At 47.4% G+C, this 27,193-nt stretch overlaps 1 protein-coding gene across 2 annotated transcripts; it reads left to right on the top strand.

Moving 5' to 3' along the window:
* Positions 1 to 557: 557 nt before the first annotated feature.
* On the top strand, positions 558 to 27,045 carry EMC1 (ER membrane protein complex subunit 1). 2 transcript variants are annotated; one of them, XM_083453820.1, is made up of 22 exons: positions 558 to 816; positions 1,207 to 1,331; positions 2,082 to 2,147; positions 3,251 to 3,344; positions 4,554 to 4,682; positions 5,718 to 5,844; positions 7,426 to 7,575; positions 9,048 to 9,215; positions 10,235 to 10,306; positions 13,452 to 13,574; positions 14,596 to 14,692; positions 15,519 to 15,635; positions 16,554 to 16,753; positions 17,884 to 18,033; positions 18,850 to 19,011; positions 19,113 to 19,232; positions 20,119 to 20,256; positions 21,666 to 21,839; positions 22,698 to 22,908; positions 24,349 to 24,433; positions 25,450 to 25,579; positions 25,824 to 27,045. In XM_083453820.1, the coding sequence occupies exons 1-22, from the start codon at positions 707 to 709 to the stop codon at positions 26,001 to 26,003; spliced, it is 2,928 nt and encodes a 975-aa protein (XP_083309946.1). In that variant the 5' UTR covers positions 558 to 706; the 3' UTR covers positions 26,004 to 27,045. The 2 variants fall into 2 exon arrangements, 1 of the variants encoding a protein (XP_083309946.1); XR_014514451.1 differs by having other exon boundaries at positions 631 to 816; positions 22,698 to 23,541; positions 23,919 to 24,433.
* The last annotated feature ends 148 nt before the right edge of the window (positions 27,046 to 27,193 follow it).

Raw genomic sequence — 27,193 nt, 5'->3', positions numbered from 1 at the left:
ACATCGGACCTAAATTAGCAGGAACTATTTTTTCTCCATTTCTTTATTTATACTTTTCCAATTCATACATTTCACTTATTTTATACATTTAACTCATTTTACCATCATTTTGACATTTCAAAACTTGACTTCCTTCCCCCTCTTTCTGCGGTTCCTTATATTTGCTTTTAATATCTTCTGCCTATCCAAATTAATTTACTCATTTATTCATTTTATTTAAATATATACTCTTACAAAACTGCAGATTATTACAACAACCCTGCCAATGTTTTTATCTGTTTATAATTTACCTGTAAATATTCAATAAACCATTTAAGTACATTCTTTTGTAAAAAAAAAAATGTTATCTTGATTTCTTATTGGGCAGGAACTATTCCCACATCCTTTATTGTTCGCTTTTGCTTCTGGGTGGCAGATACAGGTGTGGTTAAAAGAAGAAGAATTACAATGTTTATATATTTATCACATTCACCGCCCTCCCCGTGCGAAGGGAAGGGGGAAAAGTCTCAAGGGGCTTCGAAACCCCTGTCTCCAGACCTCTGGAGAGTCACTCTAATTCTTCTCCTTACATATCTCTATGGAGGCAGAAGGTCTAGGAGCTGCTCTCTATGGTCCCTGAAACTCTATGGTCCCGCGGTGCCCAATGGGATAGCGAGGGCCTCCTTCCCTCTCTTGACCCCCCCCCCCCGATTCTCCCCGGCCTGTCATGGCGGCGTCCTGGTTTCTGGGTCCTTTGCTGTCACTCCGGCTGTTTCTCCTGCTCTCGCCTGACCCAGCGGGCGCCGTTTACGAGGACCAAGTGGGCAAGTTTGACTGGTGGGTGACAGGCCGAACTGACCTCACCTGCGGAACTCCCCGCCACAGGAAGTGCTGATATGACGGAGGGGGGAGGTTTCTAATATCAGCTGATGGAGGGAAAGAGAACCCCTGAACTAGCCCCTGCTAGTTCAAACCCCCATAATTGATTGATTGCAGACCCTCCGTTCTTTGATGTTGCCTATTGTTAATATTTATGTATCCCACCTTTTTCCCTAACAGAGACTCAAAGTGGTTTACATAGTAAATCTGGATTATTTTGAAAGTTGCATGAAATTTTGCATTAAATGTTCGGTGCCTGACAGAACTGTCCACATTATTTCACTGCTTTCTGCTATGTGCTCTTCATTATTTTTAGAACAAAAACACACCCCTTTGTGTTTCTAATAGGAGACAGCAATATGTGGGAAAGCTTAAGTTTGCCTCCTTGGAAGCTTCGCAGGGCTCCAGGAAGCTCATTGTGGCCACCGAGAAGAATGTGATGGCGGCTCTGAACTCCAGGACAGGAGACATCTGTGAGTATCTCTTAGGCAGTGGACAGGACAGGGCCTGTTTATACCTATTGCTTTGATAGACGCATTGGTGATAACATCTGCATGAGGAGCAGAGGCTTGAGTGGATGTGCAACTCGGACTAAGGCAACTTCACATGTAGAGTATTTGCTTTGAGTGTGTTAGGCTAATGGTAACAGTACCACTCTATTCTGCCTTGGCCAGACCACATCTAGAACACAGTGTCTAGTTCTGGGCACCACAATTTAGGAAGGATATTGACACGCTGGGTTGTGTGCAGAGGAGAGCGATCAAGGGTCTGGAAACCAAGCCTTATGAGGAACGGTTGAAGGAGCCTGGGAAAGAGGAAACTGAGAGGGGATACGATAGCCATCTTCAGATATCTAAAGGGCTGTCAGATGGAAGAGGGAACATGCTTGTTTTCTCCTGCTCTGGAGGGTAGGACTCAAACCAATGGCTTCAAGTTACAAGAAAGGAAATTCTGACTAAACATCAGGAAGAACTTTGACAGGGGAACGGGTTCCCTTGGGAGGTTGTGGACTCTCCTTCCTTGGAGGTTTTTAAGCAGAGGTTGGGTGGCCATCTGTCAGGGATTCTTGAGTTGCGATTCCTGCATTTCAAAGGGTTGGACTACATGGCCCTTGCGTCCCATCAAACTCTGCAATTCTGGGAGGAATGGGTGCTATTAGACAAAATGGCCCAACCCTTGAAATGTAGCTTCCTCTGTTCATCGGACTCCTGTTTCTTTTTAAGTGTGGCGCCACGTGGACAAAGGAACTCCTGAAGGAGCGATAGATGCAATGCTGATCCATGGACAAGGTAAGTGAAGCATTTGTATTCTAGCTGAGTTATTAGGTCTGTACCGCTGGCCATAATATTTCTTAACGATCTCCCCTCCCAACAAATTCTGGTTCTTTGAGTGTTCCCATTTTACAGAAAGGAAGACTGAGAGTTCTTTCTTTTTTATTATTATTAAAGAATTTCTTGTTTTACAGAAGTAAGTGTAATGTCTCTCGTATTTTTTCCATGTAACGTTTTTACAAATCCGTTTCATTTGTTGAGACATTGGGGGAGAAAAAAAAGGGGGGGTGGAGGGAGGGAAGATGGGTGGGGGTGGGGTCGGGTGGCAATGTTTCTATTATGCTTAATGTATGTAAGGTTTGGTGTCAGCGTTGCTTGTGCTGTTCACTTGTGTTCCTTTGGTGGTGAGCGAGGTTGGGGTTGGCCTAGGGTGTGGTTGTTTGTTTGTGATTGGCTGTGGTGATCTTTGTTTTCGTGTGTTAGTGGGGTGGGTGGGTGTTTTGGATCAGGTTGGCCATACTGATTTGTATGCTGTTGGTAGATTATTGTCATTGTCTTGTTGGGCTGTGTTATGTGATATGGGGGAGCCATACCGGGGTAAAGTCGGGAAGCCTGAGAGTTGAGAGACAAAACTATGAGCCCAGCAAGTCCTTGGCTGTTTTACAATAGGGGCAGGGAGGCTTGTTTTTTTGCTTGAGGCCCGCATTCCCTACTGAGTTAAAAGCGGGCAGAGCAACAAGTGTGAATTTTACCTTAGCACAGTCTGGTTTCTACACACACACACACATATGCCTCTCTTTATCCTTGGTCTGGTCATGCAAGAACCATTATACGAGTCCAAGGACATATTGCAGTCATATAAAAACCTTCAAGGAGGGTGCTGAGCTGGTCCAGAAGAGGGTATGTCTTGGGGAGAGTCCTGTGTTCCTTGTCCCGTCCTATAGAGTTGAACACAAATGTATGAGATGGAGTGGCTGGAGGCCTTGCTTGTTCCAAAACAAATGAGGAAAGTCAGGTGCAGATCCACCACCCCTTTATTATGAAGGAGGGATATGCTTCTTCTGAGCTCTGTTTGCGGGTATTTATAATATACCGGCTGTTTTCACCACCCCATCGTATAGATGCCATCACTGTCTCCAACGGTGGTCGCCTCCTGCGCTCCTGGGAGACCAACATCGGGGGCTTGAACTGGGAGATATCGATGGATGCTGGCAGGTGAGAATTTTGGGTGGGTGGAATGTTGGGGAACTTGTTTGCAACCTTTTGGGGGTAATGGCAGATTTTTAAACACCATATGTAGGGTCTTGTTCTTGATCATGTTCTTCCTCTGCATTGTGAGTGTAGACAGAGGTTGATTCTCCCACGATTAAGAACTCTTTCCCTGGAAAATCTTCTGTAGACGTCGTGTTCTTTTCCTTGAGGGATGCTTCTTCCTATTTTATCGAAAGGGTTGCAGAAAGCTTTCTGACTTCAGCGTAAATCAGGTGTCGTATTTTGTCAGTTCCTTGGAAAAAAAGAAGTACATTTATAGAGACCTGCACTGGTTGCTGATTTGCTACCGGACCAAGTTCAAGTTGTTACTTTTAGTAAATAAAGCCCTGAGCGACTTGGGACCAGTTTGCTTGTGAGATCACCTTACCTTACCCCATACAAGCCCACTTGACCGCTCCAGAGAGAGAGAGAGAGAGTGAGTTTTGGATTTGATATCCCGCCTTTCACTCCCCTTCAGGAGTCTCAAAGCGGCTAACATTCTCCTTTCCCTTCCTCCCCCACAACAAACACTCTGTGAGGTGAGTGGGGCTGAGAGACTTCAAAGAAGTGTGACTGTCCCAAGGTCACCCAGCAGCTGCATGTGGAAGAGCGGAGACGCGAACCCGGTTCCCCAGATTACGAGACTACCGCTCTTAACCACTACACCACACTGGCTCCAATCTATGGAACTGGCACTTTTGCAGAAGCCACATAATACTTGTTCCACATTTTTTAGAAATTGCTCTTTTAGTGTGGCAGCACCCACACTGCGGAACTCCTTGTGATTAACATTAAGCAAACACCTTCACTCTTCTCTTTTTGGGGCCTGCTAAAAGCACTCTTGTTTAGGCTGGCCTATCCAGGCACATAGAACGCTGGTGCCTGTTTTAATCTGGCTTTTAACTTATTGTTGGTTTTAATTATTTTGGAACGCTTTCAATAGCTGTTTTTAACTGGCTTCCCTGCCCTTCCCTTATAATTCCATTCTTTTGTTCTTTTCATAAAGTGCTTTGAGGTTTGTTTCTGCAGTCAGGCATCGTATCGGTTTTGTGAAACAAAATGAATCTCATCCTCTAGTCATAATTGTTTTAGCTAGTTGTATGTTTTTAATTCTGCGGTGAGTTCTCTCGGTCTGTGGCTGTACTAAACCATTTGTGTGTCTGTCTGTTCAAGTTTTCAGATGGCTAGTTTGGTGGGACTTCAGGACATGGTGAAACACGTAGCCATCTTGAAGAAAAATGTGCTCTCCCTTCACTACCTCTCCAATGGCCATCAGAAGTGGTTAGAGCATTTGCCAGAAAGGTAGGAGGTGATCGTGAGCCGTGCTCGTCTCTGGTTCAGGGAGGGGCTGTAGCTCAGTGGTAGAGCACCTGCTCTGCATGCAGAATGGTCCCAGGTTCAATCCATCTCCTGGAAGGGTTGGGAAGTAATAGGCCCAAGTAGCGAAGTGCTCTGCCATACCCCCCCCAAATAAATACGCTCCCCCACAGGCAGAAAAACATTAGGTCATTGTCTTCATAGGAGGCAAACGGGGTCTGCAAATGGAGTGTTGCATGCTGCTTATTCAGGATTTAGATTCCTCAAGGGCCTTTAGGTTCTTCTTATGCACATTGGGATGGATCAGTTGAACAAGAACAAGTGGAACACGAAAACACAGGGGAAGGGCTGTAGCTGTGCATGCGGAAGGTCCCAGATTCATCTCCTGGTAGGCCTGGGAATGTCCTCCACCTGAAACACTGGATAGCTGCTGCTGGTCAGTGTAGGCAATGCTAGCTAGCCAGACCAGTGGTTTTGACTTGCTGTAAGACCCTTTCCTATATATTCCAGCTGCTCCATTCTCTTCCACCTCCTCCACCCTCCACCCTTTCTGTTTTATCTGCCTTCTGATCAGCTAATCGGTCAACTTTCCATGCTCACAGTCCTCATTGGTCTGATCTTGGGGCTCCCTTCTCCTCAACTTAAGTCCCCCCCTCTTTTTTTGGTACTTCTGCAAACCTTTGGGTGCCCCCCAGTCTGGTGATGTGCATATGGTGCTGTTTTGCCTGTGGAAGTAACATCTCCAGAGCCTGATCATTGGATATGAGTTGTCATTCCATGTAAATCTGAAGATTGTTACTGATGGTTGCACCTCCATGTTCAGGGGCAGCCTACCACTGATTTAAACAAGAGGCAGCTGCTCTTGTTATGCTTCCTCGGGACTGCTTTCCTGGTAGGCTGGAAGGTGACCACGTAGATCCTGGAGCCAGCCTGGAGCTTCCAAGCTCTACTTTCCCCCGTCCCCCAAAGACTTGTGGTGACAGCCAGATGACTTAATCAACTTCTGATATTCCTTGCTAGTGAGGTTGTCCAGTATCAGCTGGTGTATTCCCACGGGACTGGGTCGGTGCATGCAGTTGGAGTCAGTCCTCAAAGCCACTTCAGCATCGTAACCTTCAGCGTTGAGGATGGAGAGATCACAAGACAGGTAGGACAAGGTCTGGGCTCAGAATGGAATTTCTGTTTCCTTGCGAAAAGCTGGGTTTTTGCTTACTTTTTTCCCCAGGAGGGAGGATGGCATTTGGGAAATTTGCAGATTTAAGACTGTGATTCTGTGTGTGCTTACTTGAGGGTGAACTTGACTGACCCCTGTGAGAATTATTCCTGAGTAGCACTGCAGTGTTTAATCAATTGGGTTAGTAAACTGTAACTGTGCACTCCAGAGGTGATTGGACTCCCAGCTTCCATCCAATAAAGCGAGATGAGCGCCGCAACCCCAGAGTTAGTCACTACTGGACCTAATGGTCAGGGGTCCCTTTACCTTTAGCAGGGACGCGAGTGGCGCTGTAGGTTAAACCACAGAGCCAACTCCGCAATGGGGTGAGCTCCCGTTGCTTGGTCCCTGCTCCTGCCAACCTAGCAGTTCGAAAGCACCTCAAAGTGCAAGTAGATAAATAGGTACCATTCCAGCGGGAAGGTAAACGGCGTTTCCGTGCGCTGCTCTGGTTCGCCAGAAGCGGCTTAGTCATGCTGGCCACACGACCCGGAAGCTGTACGCCGGCTCCCTCGGCCAATAAAGCGAGATGAGTGCCGCAACCCCAGAGTCGGTCACGACTGGACCTAATAGTCAGGGGTCCCTTTACCTTTAGCACTGCAGTGTTTAATCAATTGGGTTAGTAAACTGTAACTGTGCACTCCAGAGGTGATTGGACTCCCAGCTTCCATCAACCCAGCCAGCACAGTTAGTGGTCAGGGATAACAGGGGTTGTAGTCCCAACAACATCCAGAGGAGCCACAGGCTCTCCATCCCTATATTAGAAGAAGGCAGAGGTAGCTGGGGACAGTAAAGGCAAGGGATGGAGGGAGGTAGCTGAGGGGCAGCAAAAGCAAGAGTTCAAGGACAAGGAACCTGCGGCCATCCATCTGCCTGTTGGACTCAGCCCCAGACAGTTTGACCAACTGTCAGGGATTATGGGAGCTGTAGCCCAGCATCATCTCAAGGGCACCGTGTTGGCTACCGCTGAATCATCACAAAACCTTTTGATTGACTAAAAAGGAAAAACAGCAACAGGTGCCCTTGATAAATTGGGCAGCATATTATATCAATACAGTGGTGCCTCGCAAGACGAAATTAATTCGTTCCGCAAGTCTCTTCGTCTAGCGGTTTTTTCGTCTTGCGAAGCAACCCTATTAGCGGATTAGCGCTATTAGCGGTTTAGCGGCTATTAAAGGCTATTAAAGGCTTAGCGGATTAGCGGATTAGCTGCTAAAAGGCTATTAGCGGTTTAGCGGCTTAGAAAAAGGGGATGGGGAGCGGAAAAAAATCTCAAGACTCGCAAGACATTTTCGTCTTGCGAAGCAAGCCCATAAGGAAATTCGTCCTGCGAAGTGCATTGAAAAACGGGAAAACCCTTTCGTCTAGCGGGTTTTCCGTCTTGCGAGGCATTCGTCTTGCGGGGCACCACTGTATTTAGACTCTTAATGAAAATGTCTCTGCTGTGTGTGGTGGTGAAGGGAGCTGCTGTTGGGGAGGCGAATCCAGTTTCTCAACACCTTTTTCCTTCTGCAGGTCAGGGTGGCAGCCCCCTGGGCAAGGACTCTGAATGGAGCTTGTGGTGTGGTCGGAGAGGGAGTCCTCTTGTGCGCCGACTCAGCCACTCACTCACTCTATGCCTTGTCCCTGGATTCTGGGGAAGAGGTGAAGCAGATTCCGCTGCAGGTGAGGGGTCTAGGAAGCAGGCTGGTAACTTCGGATGGGTTTGGCTTTCAACTTGGCATATCTGAAGGGTTACTAGCTATGGCAGCTATGTTCTCCTTCCCCTGTTGGAGGCAGTGTGCCTCCTCTGAATGCCAGTTAATAATCATAATACCTTTGATTTATTAATGGCCTTCTAAACCTTACTCTCAAGGCAGTTGACATACATGATACAGTCGTACTTCGGCTCCCAAACGCCTGGAGAGCTAAACGTTCCGGCTCCCAAATGATCGAAAACCGGAAGTGATTGTTCTGGTTTTCGAATGTTCTTTGGAAGCCGAACATCCAGCACTGCTTCCGATTGGCTGCAAGAAGCTCCTGCAGCCAATCGGAAGCCGCGCCTTGGTTCCTGAACCATTTTGGGAGTCAACTGGACTCCCAGAACGCATGCTGTTCGGGAGCCGAGGTTCCACTGTAGTTAAAAACAGATTTTGTTTTTGTTTAAAGATGCATTCAAAACAAGACAAAAAACTTAACAAGTGGTTACTCTTGATAAAGACCCATTTATTTAGCTGGGAAAACCTGTCAGGACAAAAATGTCCCCAGTTTCCCCCTGGAAAGCACATTTACGGGGAATCCCCAAGTTGGGAGATTGCTGCTGTGCTCACATTCTGTGCACAGAGTTTGGTGAGATCAGAGCACTGCATTGTGATGGCTTATTGGGCTAGATTCAGTTGTGCTCTTCCAATGGCTTTTGTAATGCAGCTAATTTTCCCGTCTTTTTGATGCCGCACCATCTGTGTCAGGGAACCTCTGTGGGAAGGTCAATAACATGGATAGCCTCCATGGAGGAGGAGAATGGCTATCAATGGCTGCAAACCACGACAGCTGTGCTCTACCCCTGTAGTCTGAGGCCTTTGAGTACCAACCAGTTGTTGGAAATCACAAGCCTTTCCATTCAGGCATCCTTTTAAGACTTCTGGTTGACCACTGCAAGAACTTAGATGAGTATTTGACCAGATCTAGCTTCAGGGCCCATGCTTTTACGTTATAGGATGTAGTGATAGCTGTCAGCTAGGATTAGGCAAATTCCCCTGTTGGAGTCCATACGCCTCTGAATCCCAGTTGCTGGGAATTGCACGTGGCAGAGTGCTGTCGTGCCCATATCCCGGTTGCTGGTTTCCCATTGAGGCAACTGGTGGGTAACTGAGAACAGGATGCTAGACCAGATGGGCCAGTGGTCTGATCCAATGTTCTCGCGTAGCAATGGACACCAATGTGGATTATACAAATCCGTGGGGAATAGGGCTATCAGTGGCTATATTCTCTCTCCACTGCCGCAGGCAAACAGGGAGAGTTGTTGTTGCGCTCTGGTCCTGCTTTCAATTCCCAGAGGCATCCTTTGGTTGACCACTGAATGCTACTGGGCTGTCCTCCTCCTCTTACGTCCCACGTCTGCCTGACTCGCCTTCTCTTCCTTCCCTCACCCTCCACAGTCCCTTGGTCTGGAGTTTGCCAGCGGCTTCCGGCCCCGCTTGCTTTCCTCTCAGCCCAATTCCGCCAGCGCTTCCCGCACCCAGTTCTTCCTGCAGCTGTCTCCAAGCCACTTTGCGCTGCTCCAGCATCGGAACGGCGTGCTGAGCCTCCTCCGGGATTTTCCGCAGGTAAAAGGAAATGGTCCCTATTATTATTATTATTTAAAAGGAAAAATGAAGAGGAGAAGCTGTTGCTGCAGTGCCAACACCTTGATGTTTTACCTCTTAAAAGCCAGTCCCCTTGAGGAATGTTACCAACTCTCTGCAGATGTACACTGAGAAAGGGCTGTAGCACAGTGTTTGTGATCTCTCCATAGATCAGGAATGAGGAACCTGTCGTCCTCCAGAGATTGTTGGACTCCAACTCCCATCAGCCCCTATAATTGGCCATGCTGGCAGGTGGGATGGTGGGAGTTGTAGTCCAGCAAGTTCTGGAGGATCACAAGCTTCACATCCCTACATTAAAAGAAGGCAGAGCTGTGATGGCAGTAACCCACCTGTAAACATAAGTGATGGTCTAGTTAGTGGGTGGGGAGCCTGTGGCGACCTAGAGGATGTTGGACTACAACTCCCATCAGGCCCAGGCAGCATGGCCGGTGGCCAGGGATGATGATGGAGCCCAGCAATGCATGGAAGGTGGCAGGTTTCCTCATCTCTGCTGCAGAAGGCTCCAGGACACCTCCTGTTTTAAAAAGATCAGGGGCAGTCGGTTTGAGAAGTTCTCCCGCTTAACTACAGACCATCTGCTTTGCATGCAGAAGGTCCCAGGCTCAATCTCTGATATCTCCAAGTAGGTCTGGGAATGTCCCGCTTTCTAAAACCCTGGAGGACCACTGCCAGCTAGTGCAGACAATACTGAACTAGATGGACCAGTGGGTCTGATTCAATATAAGGCACCTTGGGAACTCTGTCTCTGTAAGAGGAAGATCTGAGCAGGGTGAGCTGGTGATGTGACTCAGTGCAGGGATTTTTCAGTAGGCAGCCAGTCCTCCTGTAGTCTGATGTTCAAGCTCAGGTTTATTGCCTAAGCTCCTAGGCCAGGGTCACACAAGGGAACTTTTATCTAAGTGCACCTCTCACCCCACCAAGCACAGTGTTTCTTCCAGGAGCGTTTTCCTTATTCATTCTCTCACTGCTGCGTTTCTCAGGCTGTCCTCGTGACCTTCGCAACCACCAACGAGAAAACGGTAGCCGCGGTCCTCACCTGCAAGGCTGAAGTGGTAAGTTTGAGGGTGACATGTTGGGTGAAATCAGAAGCTTGGCTTGTCCCTGAAATGCCCTCCACTTTCTCAGGATCATGCTGGCTTTTGTTGCTGCAGTGTGATTACTTGTCTGCATTCAGGCAATCGTCTCTCTACTTTTAATAAGCTGAGATACAAACATTTTGGCAACTTCCCTTCTCTCTCGGTGTGAGCCAGCAAACAAATGGGGATCTCTTTAATTTAACTTACCCATTTTCTCTGAATCAGTAACTATAGTTAATAGCTCTGGGATGAGCCAGGATATGAAGTCAACTGCAAACCATGGTTTAGTGTCCTGGCTTGTTACAGAAGCTGTTAACCATAATTTCTCAGATTGCAGGAAACAGGAAAGGCAGCTGGACTACAGCCCTGGGCAGCACAAGCATGCTTACTTGGGCTGATGGGTACTGTAGCCTGAAACATCCGGAGGGCACCAAGTTGGGGAGGGCTGAACTATAGCTGACAGCTTCGTAGTTGGTTTGCTGGTTTGTGTGAAAGGAGGCAGCTACTCTTGTTTTATATCTTGGTTTGTTCATTCTTGTTAATGGTACCAAATAGTATGGGAAACAGCCCTACTAGAAAAATTAACTAATAAACTGAAACTGACACGGGGACAAACAGAAGAAGACGCCTTCACCCCGGTATGGCTCCCCTTTATCACATACACAGCCCAACAGGACAATGACAATAATCCACCAACAGCATACAAATCAATATGGCTAACCTGATCCAAAACACCCACCCACCTCACTCACACACGAAAACAAAGATCACCACAGCCAATCACAAGCAAACAATCACACCCTAGGCCAACCCCAACCTCTCTCACCACCAAAGGAACACAAGTGAACAACACAAACAACGCTGACCCCAAACTCTACATACATTAAACATAATAGAAACACCGCCACCCGACCCCACCCCCACCCATCTTCCCTCTCTCCACCCCCCCTTTCTTTTTTTTCTTCTCCCCCTAATGCCTCAACAACTGAAACGGATTTGTAAAAATGTTACATGGAAAAAAAATACGAGGCATTACACTTACTTCTGTAAAACAAGAAAATCCTTAATAAAATATTTTTTTTAAAAAAAGAATAAAATTGCAGAAGGCAATTGCCCACACTCTGAAATTAGGTCTTCTTGTGAGCCAAAATACTGGTGAGTGCAAAGAGGGCATTATTGCTTTGTTTTTTAAATAACAACAAATTAAGTAGTAGCTTAAATGGATGCTATTTATAGTGGTTTCAAATGCTCAGAGTGCTGCATGTGGATTATCTTGTGATCCACACAACAGCCATGTAAAGTAGGCCTGCATTATCATCCCCCTTACCAACTGCAACATGGCAGATGATAATGCGTCTGACGCTTGGAAGGATGTGAACACCCAGGCGCCAGAGCTAAGGTTGTGCAGTGGCTGAGAGGCTGAGCTATGGCTCGCAAAGTCCCCAGGTCAAATCTTGCCTGCCATGAACTCACCGCTCACCTCTGACCTCATGTCAGCTCACAATCTATGGTTTGAGAGAGGCCACCAAATCAGCATAACACAGCATGATTTGTCCTGACTGTGGTTTGTTGGTAAGTCTGTGTTCACCATCCATTGACAAGTTACGGTGAGAACTGTCCTTTTGCCTTAATGACCATGGAGACAGGAGTGAACTTCTGAAGCTGATGGAAAATGGAAGCAGGCAGCACTTCCTGTCCTAAGTTTGGAAGCTCAGAATAATGGTCTAGGTTCACATCTGTAGTAAGCAAAAACTATGATTTCAGGTGTAACAGGAAACCTTGGCCTTATGTTATGGCCTTATGACCATGAGGTAGCACAAGCCTTGGGTCTGCACACTTTCCCCTCTCCTTTCCCATCTGAAAGAAGAGGTTTTAGGGACGCGGGTGGCGCTGTGGGTTAAACCACAGAGCCTAGGACCTGCTGATCAGAAGGTCGGTGGTTCGAATCCCCACGACGGGGTGAGCTCCCGATGCTTGGTCACTGCTCCTGCCAAACTAGCAGTTCGAAAGCACGTCAAAGTGCAAGTAGATAAATAGGTACCGCTCCAGCGGGAAGGCAAATGTTGTTTCCGTGCACTGCTCTGGTTCGCCAGAAGTGACTTAGTCATGCTGGCCACATGACCTGGAAGCTGTATGCCGGCTCCCTCAGCCAGTAAAGCGAGATGAGCGCCGCAACCCCAGAGTCGGCCACGACTGGACCTAATGGTCAGGGGTCCCTTTACCTTTACTTTGGTTTCAGAGCCAAGGGCAGTTTGCCGTAGTAGTAGTAGTAGTAGTAATAATAATAATTTATTATTTATACCCCGCATATCTGGCTGGGTTTACCCAGCCACTCTGGGAGGCTCCCAACTGAATATTAAAAACACAATACAGCATTAAACATTAAAAACCTCCCTAAACAGGGCTGCCTTAAGATATCTTTTGAAAGTAAGATAGTTGCTTATTGCCTTGACATCTGTTGGGAGGATGTTCCACAGGGCAGGCGCCACTACCGAGAAGGCCCTCTGCCTGGTTCCCTGTAACCTCACTTCTCGCAGTGAGGGAACTGCCAGAAGGCCCTTGGAGCTGGACCTCAGTGTCCGGGCTGAGTGATGGGGGTGGAGACGCTCCTTCAGGTATACAGGACCGAGGCCGTTGTACACCAATGCAAGGACCTGTGGTTAGTTCCAACTGTGGCGAGTTAGAACAAATTAGGATCAAGCCATGCTTCAATACCTTTGTTTTTTAAAAAACTCAACTGAGTTAGAACAAACCACAGTTTCCTGAGTTTGTGCACAGTGGGGAGCTATTAATAATTATAAAAGCAGATGTTTTCAATCTTTCCTTGCATGCAAAGGAGGAGCAGGGAGAGCATGACCCTTTGATTCATGCAGGCTCGTTCTTGGGACAGGAAACCATGGTTTTCCATTATGTCTGAACCAGGTTTACCTTGCATTTGAAGTGTGCTGTTTAAAGTGCTAGGGTTTAAATGTATTTCGTGCACCCCACCCCACCGCAATTTTCACTCCTTGGGTCAGGTAGCTACTCTGTTGCTCGTGGTGACACTGCATGCATGACGGTGGCCTTAATATTAAATCCTACCCCCCCCCTTTCTTTTAATTTCTTCTGAATGACACTTAAGGAATCCTTATCCTGCCACAACCAGTCCTACGTAATTAACCTGTACTTGGCTGAAACTGGGCAGAGACTGCTGGATACCATTATCAGCTTCACCTTGGAGAAAACTTCTACGAGGCCAGAACAGGTATGGGGAGTGGTCTTGGGGAGAGAGCGGGAGCAGAGGGGCCTTGGTGGGTGTCTGAATTTTCTGTGCTGTCCACGGGCAACACAATGGGCGAGACTATATATATTAATCACAAATTGTATTTGGGGGGGGGGGGCAGCTCAGAGCAGACCCATTGAAATTAATGGACCTAAGTTCTCAATTCTCCTCAAAGTAGACTCGGTGAAATTATGAGCTACTTGAGCCCACTTAATTTTGACAGGTCTGCACTTAATTATTATTTATTTATTCATTATTTATGCCCCGCCCATCTGGCTGGGCTTCCCCAGCCACTCTGGGCGGCTTCCAACAAAATATTAAAATACAGTAATGCATCAAACATTAAAAGCTTCCCTAAAAACTTAAGTAAAACTTGGTTGGATTCAATCCAAGTTTCCCCTCCAAAATAAAGTTAATATGAACAACAGGCCTCAATCATATAACTACCCACACCAACACCAAGAATCTTAGCAGTCTTCTCAGAAAGTTCTAAGTTGCTTCCTTAATTGGTTGGACATTTTGCTAATCCTGCAAGCTGATGATGATGATGATGATGATAATAATAATAATTAATAATTAATAAATTTATTTATACCCTGCCCATCTGGCTGAGTTTCCCCAGCCACTCTGGGCAGCTTCCAATCAAGTGTTAAAAGCAATACAGCATTAAATATTAAAAACTTCCCTAAACAGGGCTGCCTTCAGATGTCTTTTAAAGAGAAGATAGCTGCCTATTTCCTTCACATCTGAAGGGAGGGCGTTCCACAGGGTGGGCACCACTACCGAGAAGGCCCTCTGTCTGGTTCCCTGTAACCTCACTTCTCGCAATGAGGGAACCGCCAGAAGGCCCTCGGCGCTGGATCTCAGTGTCTGGGCTGAATGATGGGGGTGGAGACACTCCTTCGGGTATACAGGACCGAGGCCGTTTAAGGCTTTAAAGTTCAGCACCATGATACCCTGATGCTCCATCCACCTGCCTACCCCTTCCCCCTTTTTCTTTCAGCTTTACATTCAGGTGTTTCTGAAGAAAGACGACTCCGTGGGCTACCGAGCCCTGGTGCAGACGGCGGATCACATGCTCTCCTTCCTTCAGCAACCAGGTGACCTTTCTGCTGTGTTGCACAGTTCATTTATTGCATTTATTCCCCACAGAGCTCAAGGGGGCATATGCAGTTCCCTCTCTCACTTAATCCCTGTGAGGTAGGTTAGGCTGAGAGGCAGGGGTGAGCTTCATGGCCCAGTCTCTTAGTTTGCTAGTCTGACATTCTAACCACTACCCCACACTGCAAGCTTTACCTTTCTGGCAAATGGACGACAGAGAGCTGGCTTTGCCAATGGCCTAAGAAAGAGAATTAGAAGCCCTGGCTGTCTTTCCAAGCAAGTGTTTCTAGGATTGCAGTCTAAGAGTTCCATCTGCCTCAGAGTAGACCTGTTGTAACCAATGGAGCTAAGTAAGATTCATTCATTTCCGCTAACACTGGATACACTGGATTCCGCTAACACAGGATACAGCCCCTCCTCCATATTTCCTTTTACGACCGCCTATGCACACGGGTGGCGCTGTGGGTTAAACCACAGAGCCTAGGACTTGCCATTCAGAAGGTCGGCGGTTCGAATCCCCACGACGGGGTGAGCTCCCGTTGCTCGGTCCCTGCTCCTGCCAACCTAGCAGTTCGAAAGCACGTCAAAGTGCAAGTAGATAAATAGGTACTGCTCCGGCGGGAAGGTAAACAGCGTTTCTGTGCGCTGCTTTGGTTCGCCAGAAGAGGCTTAGTCCTGCTGGCCACATGACCCGGAAGCTGTACGCCGGCTCCCTTGGCCAATAAAGCGAGATGAGCGCCGCAACCCCAGAGTCGGCCATGACTGGACCTAATGGTTAGGGGTCCCTTTACCTTTACCTATGCATCTCTTGTTTTTTCTCCGCAGGGAAAGTTTTGTGGAGCAGAGAAGAGTCTTTGGCTGAAGTGGTCAGCTTGCAGATGGTGGATCTTCCCCTGACAGGCGCGCAGGCAGAGCTGGAGGGTGAATTTGGGAAGAAAGCAGGTAAAGCCACAGGTGGTGTTTCTTTCCCTTTCCCAGTCCTGTCGAAACTCACAAGACCCTCCTGGTCAACAAGGCTGCTTGGTAGTGTTGCACAGGTGGGTTGCAATTTATTATTCACCCTTGACCCTAAAGGTAACAACAGTTAAAACACAACATTAAGAACAACTTTTAAAAAGATAAAATTACAAAAACAAGGTGGGTCCTAAAAATATTCATCTCATGTGTCAAAAGCTGGGGTAGGGGTGGTGTAAGGAGGTGCATCTTCAGCATTCTCCAAAAGCTGTGTAATGAAGGGGCCAAAATCATCTCTGCAGGGAAGGTTCCACAACTTAGTTGTTACAGCTCTGATACTGTGGCTTTTGTTCTTACTCCAGTGAGTACATTTCAAATATTTTCTGCTTTGTCTTTTTTGCTGTCATGGAACCAGCAATTCAAGGTAATTCTCCAGCTGTCTTTTTCACTTGCTTTTCTTGACAATCTTGCTTTGGAAAGGTGTGTGTGTGTGTGTGTGTGTGAGAGAGAGAGAGAGAGAGAGAGAGAGAGAGAGAGAGAGATCTGTGTCAATCTATGGGGCTCTATCTGTCTTCCATGAGCTTCCTTGGTCCTGTTGAGTTGTGCTTGCTGTCTGGACCACACGGCTCCACAAACATGCTCTCCTGCTTGCCAGCAGTGAGGAACTTTGTCCCCTGTCCAAGATTCCCTGTCCTTCTCCCAAGCTTGGAAGAGGATGAGGGATTTCACACAAGCTTCAAGCTTTCTTTATTAGAGAGGCTCAGAAATGTCAGGCAAGTTATGAGAACGCAAGAGTAATGCTGAATTGGTGCAGTGGCTCATCTGGTCATGCTACAGGCTCCTCCCTCTATATTAACCTCTGCTTAATTTTTGGGTGTGACACATTCTCTCTCTCTCCCTTTCCAGATGGTCTGCTGGGCATGTTCCTGAAGCGCCTGTCCTCTCAGCTCATCCTCCTCCAGGCCTGGACCGCTCACCTTTGGAAGATGTTTTACGATGCCCGCAAGCCCCGCAGCCAGATCAAGAACGAAGTCAACATTGACAACTTGGCCCGGGATGAGTTTAACCTGCAGAAGATGATTGTGGTGGTCACAGCTTCTGGAAAGGTGAGGAGTATGCTTGTGAGCCAGGAACTTAAGTTATATAAGAGAGCTCTGCTAGATCAAGGGTCAAGTCTTATCTGTAGTTCAGTGGCAGAGCGCCTGTTTTATAGGACTGGGAATGTCCCCTGCCTCTGGAAACTTTGGAGAACCGCTGCCAGCCAGTGTCAACAGAACTGACCTAGGTGGACTCAAGGGTCTGACTTTCGTATAAGGCAGCTTCCCATATTCCTATGTGTCCCACTATCGTCAACCAGATGCCATGGTGGGAAACTCACAAGCAAGGCATGAAGGCAATGGCCTCACGTTAAGAGGTGGTAGACTGCCACTGAACATGGAGGTTGTACTCCTGACTCTTGTGGCTAATGAGAACATTAGGAAGAGTCTCACTGGATCAGCTCAAAGGCAGCCACCCTCTTCCATCACACACAATATTTAAATCATAGGATTGTAGAGTTGGAAGGGACCCAAAGATTCATCTAGTCCATGGGTATGCAAACTAAGGCCTGGGGGCCAGATCCGGCCCAATCGCCTTCTAAATCCGGCCCGCGGACCGTCTGATTCTGAGACTGCCGTATTTTTTGCTCTATAAGACGCACCAGACCATAAGACACACCTAGTTTTTGGAGGAGAAAAACAAGAAAAAAAATATTCTGAATCTCAGAAGCCAGAACAACAAGAGAGATCACTGCGCAGCAAAAGCAGCAATCCCTCTTGCTGTTCTGGCTTCTGGGATAGCTGCGCAGCCTGCATTCACTCCATAAGAAGCACACATATTTCCCCTTACTTTTTAGGAGGGAAAAAGTGAGTCTTATAGAGCAAAAAATACGGTAAGTAAAATGTGTCCTTTTATTAAAGATGCATCTCTGGGTTATTTGTGGGGCATAGGAATTTGTTCATCCCCCCCCAAAAAAAATATAGTATGGCCCCCCACAAGGTCTGAGGGACAGTGGACCGGCCCCCTGCTGAAAAAGTTTGCTGACCCCAATCTAGTCCAACCCCTTACAATACAGGAATCATTTTCCATGCGGATCACCAAATGCTGTTGTGCCCACTTGCTGTTGTGTCAGCAAGCCTCTTTGCCATATGAACCCTTGCGGCTTGACCATTGTGTGGTCTTTGTGTTCTCTGTCCAGCTCTTTGGAATCGAAAGCAGCTCCGGGACCATCCTGTGGAAGCAGTACCTCCAGGATGTGCGGCCGGGCTCGTCCTTCAAGCTGATGGTCCAGAGGACGACTGCCCACTTCCCCCACCCTCCACAGTGCACCCTCCTGGTCAAGGACAAGGTCAGGACCCATGTCTGTGATGGCTGGTTTGGACTTGGGAGATATTGTAGGGGGAAAGTTCATCTGTGGGTAGCTAGCAAGGCCTGAGTTTGAAAACTAAATTGAAAATAGAATTGCCAGTATCATAATACCAGTATACAATGCTGTAGTGCAGCTGCATTTGCAATACCGTGTACAGTTCTGGTTGCCTCACCGCAAAAAGGATATCGCACAGTTGGAAAAGGTTCAGAAAAGGGCAACCCAAAATGTTGAAGGGGATGGAACGGCTCCCTTATGAAGAAAGGTTGCAGTGTTTGGGATGTCTTACTTTAGAGAAAAGGCAAAGAAAAGGCAACATGGTAGAAGTTTATAACAATTTTGCATGGCACGGAGACGGTGGATAGAGACATTTTTATCCCTCATATCACTGGAACTTGTGGGCGTCCAATGATGCTGATTGTGGGAAGATTCGGGAGAGAGAAATGAAAGTCTTCACGTAGCGCAGAGTTAAACTATGGAACATGTTCCCACAGGAGGCAGTGATGGCCAGCAACCTAGATGGCTTTAAAAGATTAGAGAAATTCAAGAAGGAGGAGAGGGCTGTCAGTGGCTACTAGCCACAATGGCTATGCTCTGCAGCCAGGAGGCAACCATGCTTCTGAATATTGGTTGCTGGAAAGCCACCGGAGGGGAGAGGGGTCTTGTGCTCAGATCCTGCTTCTTGCTTTGAGGCCACTATGAGAACAGGTTGCTGGGCTAGATGGGCCATTGACCTGGTCCAGCAGGCTCTTCTTGCGTTCTTATGAGTTTCCTGCCCCGTTCCTCTTCCTCTCCCAGGAGACCGGCAAGAGCTCCCTCTACGTCTTCAACCCCATCTTTGGCAGGTGGAGCCAGGTGGCCCCTCCAGTGCTGAGCCGCCCCATCCTCCAGTCCCTGCTGCTCCCCATCATGGACCAAGATTACGCCAAAGTTCTGCTTCTGATCGACGACGAGTTCAAGGTGCGCTCTGCCTCATCCTTCGGTTATGCGGAAAGCCTCTTGAAAAACCCTCACACTTTTTTGACCTGTCCTTCCTTCCTTCCTTCCTTTCTTCCTTCCAGGTGACAGTGTTCCCAGCGACAAGGAACGTCCTCCGGCAGCTTGAGGAAATTGCTCCGACCGTCTCTTTTTACTTGGCAGACACTGAACAGGGCAAGTTGATGGGACGGAGGCTGCAAAAGGTACTTAGCTCTCATTTCCCCCTTGTGAAGGTAAAGGTAAAGGGACCCCTGACCATTAGGTCCAGTTGTGGCCAACTCTGGGGTTGCGGTGCTCATCTGGCTTTACTGGCCGAGGGAGCTGGTGTACAGCTTCCGGGTCATGTGGCCAGCATGACTAAGCTGCTTCTGGCGAACCAGAGCAGCATGCGGAAACGCCGTTTACCTTCCCGCCAGAGCGGTACCTATTTATCTACTTGCACTTTGATGTGCTTTCAAACCACTAGGTGGGCAGGAGCAGGGACCGAGCAACGGGAGCTCACCCTGTTGCAGGGATTCGAACCGCGACCTTCCGATCGGCAAGTCCTAGGCTCTGTGGTTTAGACCACAGCACCACTTGCGTCCCTTTCCCCTTGTTAAGATGGCGTTAAATACTCTGTGTGTTGTTGTGGGCCTGTGCCCCCCATACCGCTCGCGTGTCCGTCAAGGTTTGCCAACTCAGAAGTGATGTCATCAGTGGGCGCTCTCCTGGGACTGCATCCCAGGGTCACGCATGCAGGCAGACTGGCTGCCTGCTGGTGGAGAGTGTGCTCCCTCCGGACCTCACTCCCCACTCCGCGATATCCCTACACTTACCCTGGAAGTGGAAGTTTGAACCAGCCCCAGTAAGCATGGAGATTGATGGTAGTTGTAGTTAATCAATTTCCAGAGGGCCAAAGATCCCCCACACCTGCTGCAGCGGGATGGGGCTCTGTATGCATTAAGCGTCTTGTGCATGGAAGTTGCATGCAAGCAAGGAATCGTGCTTTCAGTACATCTCAGACTGGGGGCCTTATATTGGGAGGACGGGACTTTCTAGGAATTGGCTTGACATTTTTTATATCCTGGGGTTCTTGGCCATATGTTGCAGGACCTGACAACGGAGGAGAGCTGGGAGATCAACATCCCCCCTGACGTGCAGCGGATCGTAACCATCAAGGGGAAGAGGGCCAATGAACATGTCCATTCCCAGGGCCGGGTGATGGGAGATCGCAGTGTCCTTTACAAGGTAGGAGAGGGCGTGCGAACGTCCAGTGGGTCAGACAGCATCACATGCCTTTGCAGTTCTTATAGGAAGAATAGAAAGATGCCTTATGGTGAGCCTGGTCATTATTCTATCTCTCTCAATATAGCCTACACTGATTGGCAGCAGCTCTCCAAGGTTTCAGGCAGGATTCTGTCCCAACTCTACTTCGAGATGCTGCCACGGAATGAACCTAGGGCCTTCTGTATGCAAAGCAAATGCTCTAATGCTGAACCTTGGCACTTCCTCGTAAAATAAACTTAAGAGCTTAGTCCTCATGATTCCTAATAAAGAGCTGATTTATCGTATTTTTTGCTCTATAAGACTCACTTTTTCCCTCCTAAAAAGTAAGGGGAAAAGTGTGTGTGTCTTATGGAGCGAATGCAGGCTGCGCAGCTATACCAGAAGCCAGAACAGCAAGAGGGATTGCTGCCTTCACTGCGCAGTGATCCCTCTTGCTGTTCTGGCTTCTGAGATTCAAAATATTTTTTTTCTTGTTTTCCTCCTCCAAAAAGTAGGTGCGTATTGTGGTCTGGTGCATCGTATAGAGCGAAAAATACGGTAAATAGAAGCATAGGAAATTTTCTTATATCTAGACAGATCCCTGGGTCCACCTGGCTCAATACTGTCTGGTTGGCAGCAGCTTTAATATTGAGCCATTGTAATTCCCCTAAACAAGAGCCTTGTCCTTGTGGTTCTTTAAAAAGCGAGCTGATTGAAACTGAAACATAGGGAACTCTCTTATACCAAATAAGACTGACCAGCTCAGTATTGGTAACACTGATTGGCAGCAGTTCTCCAGGGTTTCAGACAGGAGATTTTCCAAGCTGTACCTGGAGGATTGAACCTGAGACCTGGATGCAAAGCGGGTGCTTGAACACAGAGCCATGGCACTTCTGTTGGGATTACACTCCTCCCGAGCTGCAGATACGTGGATTGTTGCATGTCACATGTCTGTTTACATTCCAGCACCGATTGCTGGAGTCCTAGGGTGGAACTTCTGCTCTGTATTGCTTTTGTTTTCAATTTCTCTCCGAGAAGACGGCAAGGAGAGAAGACATGTTTTTCTTTGTCCTGATTTATGTATAATAAATGTGTAGCTTAGTATGTGTCCACGCCTCAAGCCTCACCTGTTGCGCAGTTTACACTGCTGAGAAATGTGTGCTCAAGGCTGCTCATGTTGAGTCACAGACGCACTTCGGAGGAGCAGAGGTCGATGGATCTCTGCAGCGGCAAGGCTGAGAGGGAGATGCTCCAGCTGGGGCCGAGCCAGCTGGCTTTTTGTCCCCTGATTCCGACAACTTCCCCATTTGAGTCACATTGTTTCATGCTGGGAAGGGGACACACAGGCTAGTAGGTCCTGTTTCAAGGTGTCAGCCTTTGTCTTGTTGCAGTCGTTGAACCCGAACCTGCTGGCGGTGGTGACGGAGAGCACGGACACCCACCCGGAGCGCACGTTCATCGGGATCCACTTGATTGATAGCGTCACTGGCCGGATCATCCACTCCTCGGTGCAGAAGAAGGCCAAGGGGCCAGTCCACATTGTCCACTCGGAGAACTGGGTGGTGGTAAGCAGTGTCCCCATGCCTTACCCTTTCATGCAGGTGGAATTTGTGAGACCATCATGAAGGAGTTGTGGAAGGAGAAAGGCCTTGCCTAGTGTGCCATTGCCTGGGAGTTTGGGGTTTTAGTTAGGATCAGCTGTTCTTAAAATACCATACAGTGGTACCTTGGTTCTCAAACTTAATCCATTCTGGAAGTCCGTTTCAAAACCTAAACATTCCAAATCCAAGGCACACTTTCCCATAGAAAGTAATGCAAAATGGATTAATCCGTTCCAGACTTTTAAAAACAACCCCTAAAACAGCAATTTAACATGAATTTTACTATCTAATGAGACCATTGATCCATAAAATGAAAGCAATAATCGATGTACTGTACTATAAAATAAATAAGACCGTATATGTAGATGATTAAAAATAAATAAATTCGTACCCGCACTGATGATAGTCATTGTTTGGATGGGGGGCTTTTATCCATTTCCACAGTCACACAATCAATCAGTAGCTGAACTGGATTCCATACAGTGACAAAAACAAATTAATTGAAAAAGCCTCAAAACCAAAAACGCAAATTAAATAGCGAAAACAAAAGCGCCAACTTAATCCGTTCCGGAAGTCTTTTGACTTCCAAAATGTTCAAAAACCAAGGCGCAGCTTCTGATTGGTGCAGGCGCCCCAGAAACAATATCCGACAGCTGCATCAGACGTTCAGCTTCTGAAAAATGTTCGAAAACCGGGTTTTCAGCATTTGAGAACCAAGGCATTTGAGAACCAAGGTACCATTGTATTAAAAGCAGTTTAGATTGATCATTATTAGTATTTTTATTCTTACATCTGAGCAAGCTTTCCCCTCTCCCACCGCAGTACCAGTACTGGAACGCCAAGGCCCGCCGCAATGAATTCACAGTTCTGGAGTTGTATGAGGGGACGGAGCAGTACAACGCCACGGCCTTCAGCTCCCTGGACCGCCCTCTCCTGCCCCAGGTCCTGCAGCAGTCCTACATTTTCCCCTCCGCCATCAGTGCTATGGAGGCCACCATCACAGAACGGGGGATCACCAGCCGCCACTTGCTCAGTTAAGGAGTGGGCCGGGTTTTGAGCTTTCTGATCAATCGGGATTTGAGAGTGTGGCCACCTTGAAGTGGTGAGGGAGCAGCCCCTTCCTTTCAGTTTCAGAACATACAGTGAAATGCTTTCCCATCAACTTCTACCAAAGGCCTAGTGGTTTGGAGTGGTGAGGAATTTGAAGACCCTTTACTATTTCTGCAGCAGGGTCTCTTGTCCCCAGTGTCCTAGAGCCACCCAGTCAGTATGAAATCGGCTTCTGAGCCACCGAGAAAGTGTCTCCTTACTTTTCATGCCGATTGGAGTGGAATGAGGCAAGTCAGCCACTGAATTTGGCTCCTAGGATCACTCTAGGAGGCGTGTGGGAAGAACACCAATGAGTTGTTCTCTATGCTCCAAAGCTAAGCATTTAGGAACATGGAGAACTTAAGTTGCTTCTATTTCCAGAGAATGGTGCACAAGTTCTGTTATGTACAATGGGTTTTCAAGGAAAATGTCGGACTTGTGTTCAACCGAGCAACTCCTCTGGAATCGCCTCCGACGTGATTAACGACCTGAGCCTCTGATACGGCTCCATTACGCAGAGTATCCAGCACAGGGAAGGATGAGAAATATGAGCTACATTCTAAGAGTTTTATTTCTAGTTAAAGGTAAAGGTAAAGTTACCCCTGCCCGTACGGGCCAGTCTTGACAGACTCTAGGGTTGTGCGTCCATCTCACTCAAGAGGCTGGGGGCCAGCGCTGTCTGGAGACACTTTCGGGTCACGTGGCCAGCGTGACATCACTGCTCTGGTGAGCCAGAGCCGCACACGGAAACGCCGTTTACCTTCCCGCTAGTAAGCGGTCCCTATTTATCTACTTGCACCCGGGAGTGCTTTCGAACTGCTAGGTTGGCAGGCGCTGGGACTGAACAACGGGAGCGCACCCCGCCGCAGGGATTCGAACCTCCGACCTTTCGATCGGCAAGCCCTAGGCGCTGAGGCTTTTACCCACAGCGCCACCCGCGTCCATTATTTCTAGTTACGCAGACAGAAAAGAAACATCCTCTCTCTGTGAAAGCAGAGAGCAACGGAAAAACAAAGGAACAGGAAACCAGTAACATCACATCCGTCTCCTGTCTTCCGTGAGACTTCCAACAGTCTGGAATGTCTCTGGAATGCAAAACAGAGTCTTGTGACTCTGAGAGCACTGCACAGTGGCAACACACAGAAAGTACAACTTAGATCACCCCAAAAGGAGATACAGGAGACCTCCAAATCATTTGCCCGTGAAAATAGTAATTCTAGCTGAAAGGCAACACATGGAGATCTGCACTGCAATGCATTCCTGATCATGATTACCGTATAATCTTAGAAAATTGTATAATCTAACACTTCTGTTGCTCAGGAATTTTGTGGCAATTGTTGAAATAACGTTTGCCGTGGTGTTTGTTTCATTTGTAACTCTGCAGTTGGACTTCCTTCTGGGGCGATCCTTTCACTCCCCAAGGCTCTGTTGGACCCGCGGCGGCCAGAAATCCCTACAGAGCAAACTAGGTAAGGAAATTGGGGTGGGTGTAACTCCTAGGCCTTTGGACAAGCCTTTGAGTGTGTGCAGCAGATTTTAGACAGGCAATCTAGTAGAAGGACTGTAGGAAACTAGGATTGGCCTCAGGTAGAAACCAGATAGGTCCTGTTCTGTGAAGCACTCTTCCTTCCCTCAACATTCACTTTTTGGTCTTTCTCTTGAAGTCCTTTTTATGCTGCCCCAAGCCAGACAGCTTGTCCATCAATAGTCCAGTGTGGTCTACTGTGATTGGATTCCACTCTCAAGGAATTCCTGCAGAAAAGAAAGGTCTTTCTCCCATTATCAGGATTGGGGAACCTGTGGCCCTCCAGCAATTACAGTGGTCTGGGATGATGGGAGTTGTAGTCCAGAAATATTTAGAAGGCCTCAACCTCCAATCATCATTATTGGTTCCACAACCCTGAAGTTCTAAACAGACCTTTTATCTATTTATTTTATTTAACAAAATTAAGGTACCACTTTATTGTGGTGAAACCTTTAAGCAGCTTACAAAGAAATATTAAAGTCATCAATAAAATGCAACATGAGAAGGGAGGGGGGCTTTGGGGAGGTTCCTTCATTTTTCATTTCTTTGTTTCCTTCCTTCTTTTTTAGTATACTGCCTTTCCATATTGTTGTATACAAGGCAATTTACCAACTGAAAAAACAACAAAATATACAGCATAGATCTCTCATCTTTTAACAATGTGATCCAATACAAATAGGTCACAATAGAAGTGACTTAAAATAAAGTAATATTCAGTAATCCATTAGAATATAATAATATGCAATAAAATTAACTTTCAAAATATTAGCAAATAATCGAACAGAAATTCACTCTCAACAATTTCAGTAAATTATAATCAATGAAAATAACAGCAAAGTTACAATATATAAAATACCACAATATTGTGGGGGGAGCCCCATGTAGCAGTCCAAATGAATCTTGTGGAGAGGTGACTGAGCCTGTTGCTTGGATGTCCTGCTCTTACTTGCCTTTTTCCAGGGAAGAAAACTTGATCCCGTATTCCCCAGACGTGCAGATCCATGCCGAGAGGTTCATCAACTACAACCAGACCATCTCCCGAATGAGAGGCATTTACACGGCCCCGTCAGGCCTTGAGTCTACATGTCTGGTGAGCCCTCTTAACTCCTCACTCGAACGATGCACTTTCTTCTACAAGGTGGTGATGATCACACGGGGCTTAGATCAGGGACAGGGAAACTCTGGCCTGTCGGTGGCACCGTACAAGAACAGGAATGGACTCCTTGGCCTGATTCAGTACCCCCTTGCACCAACTACATCCAAATATTTGCTTGAGGCAGGACTCGGCTGTCCTCGGCCTTTTGTCACTTCTATTTACTTAATTTCACCCGCAGGTCGTGGCGTACGGCCTGGACATCTACCAGACCCGAGTCTACCCCTCCAAGCAGTTTGACGTCCTGAAGGATGACTACGACTACGTCCTGATCAGCAGTGTCCTTTTCGGACTGGTCTTTGCCACCATGATCACCAAGAGGCTGGCTCAGGTGAAGCTCCTCAACCGGGCCTGGCGATAACCGGATTTGCAGAAGCAAACCTGCTGGGGCTGGGCAACAAAGACCCTGGTCCACAGGAGAGGGAGGATCTCAGCCACATTGTTGATTTGATAGCTGTTACCCTGATGGAACAAGATCTGTGGGGTCCTTTTTTTGTCTACACCTCGTCTGCTGGAATAGCTAAGCCCAGTTCCTCGTGGGAAATGAGAAACGTCAGGAACAAGAATATGCTACGAAACAAAAGACTATATAAAGTTTTTATTTTTTCCTTGGGAACTGGTCCAAGGTGGTCCGGGTGCTTTGTCTTGACTACCTTGTAATGTAACACAACTGATCCCATCTCTGAAGCACCTTTGCCATAAAAGTCAATTTCCGGGTCTTCAGCCTGCATCATCACATACATTTTACTTGGGAGTAGGGGAGGGAGTCCCCTGCCTTTCTTGACCCAACAGTTTCTGATCCACCCCTTACCCTCCCTGAAAACCCTTAACTCAAGAAAGCAGTTGGAAAAAGACTGGATTTGCAGTTGGGAGAAGAGGACAGTGGGAGCCAGCCTTCCTCAACCTGTCGCCTTCCAAATGTTAGACTCCAGCTTCCATCAGCCAGCATGGCCCAGTGGTCAGGGATAATGGGAGCTGTAGTTTGAATAACATCTGAGGGAGGGGTGGGGGAGATCAGGTTATGTTAGGGTGGCATAAGGGAATTTTGGAAGTATGCTAATTAAAATAGAGTTGACTACAGATCAGATCAGCTTGACATTTAATAGCTCAGGGAAGGGGCATTGGAGAAGATGTGACTATTATGGTCTAATATTCTGGTTGTTGCACTGATATTTCCTCCCATTTGATCTTGTGTTCCTGCTGCAAACACACATAATTGTTTGACTGTTTCCTGTGATGTTGATCTCTTTGCTCTAGGGCTTGCCATTTAAATTACACTGACTGGTGTAATGGTAAATGTGACTGGTAGGCTCTGAAAACATATCCTGCATTGGGGTGAATGGAAGTACTTGAAGCTAGGTTTCCTCCCTTGATAATATAAAATAAAAAAAGTTCTAAGTGAACCTTTTTGCTCTGCATGTTCTTTACCATGGGATGTATCAGATTGTCTTAATCAGAGTACATCCATAATGGTCATGGCCTACTTGGGTCCAGTAATTTCAGTGGGACTACTCCGAACAGGATTTAGATACAACCCCATGCGGGTTTTGT

Source organism: Podarcis tiliguerta (assembly GCF_965153285.1).
Source record: "Podarcis tiliguerta genome assembly, chromosome: 8".
Classification (NCBI taxonomy): Eukaryota; Metazoa; Chordata; class Lepidosauria; order Squamata; family Lacertidae; genus Podarcis; species Podarcis tiliguerta.
The sequence above is the reverse complement of the archived record's forward strand: the minus strand, read 5'-3'. Positions and strand labels throughout refer to the sequence as shown.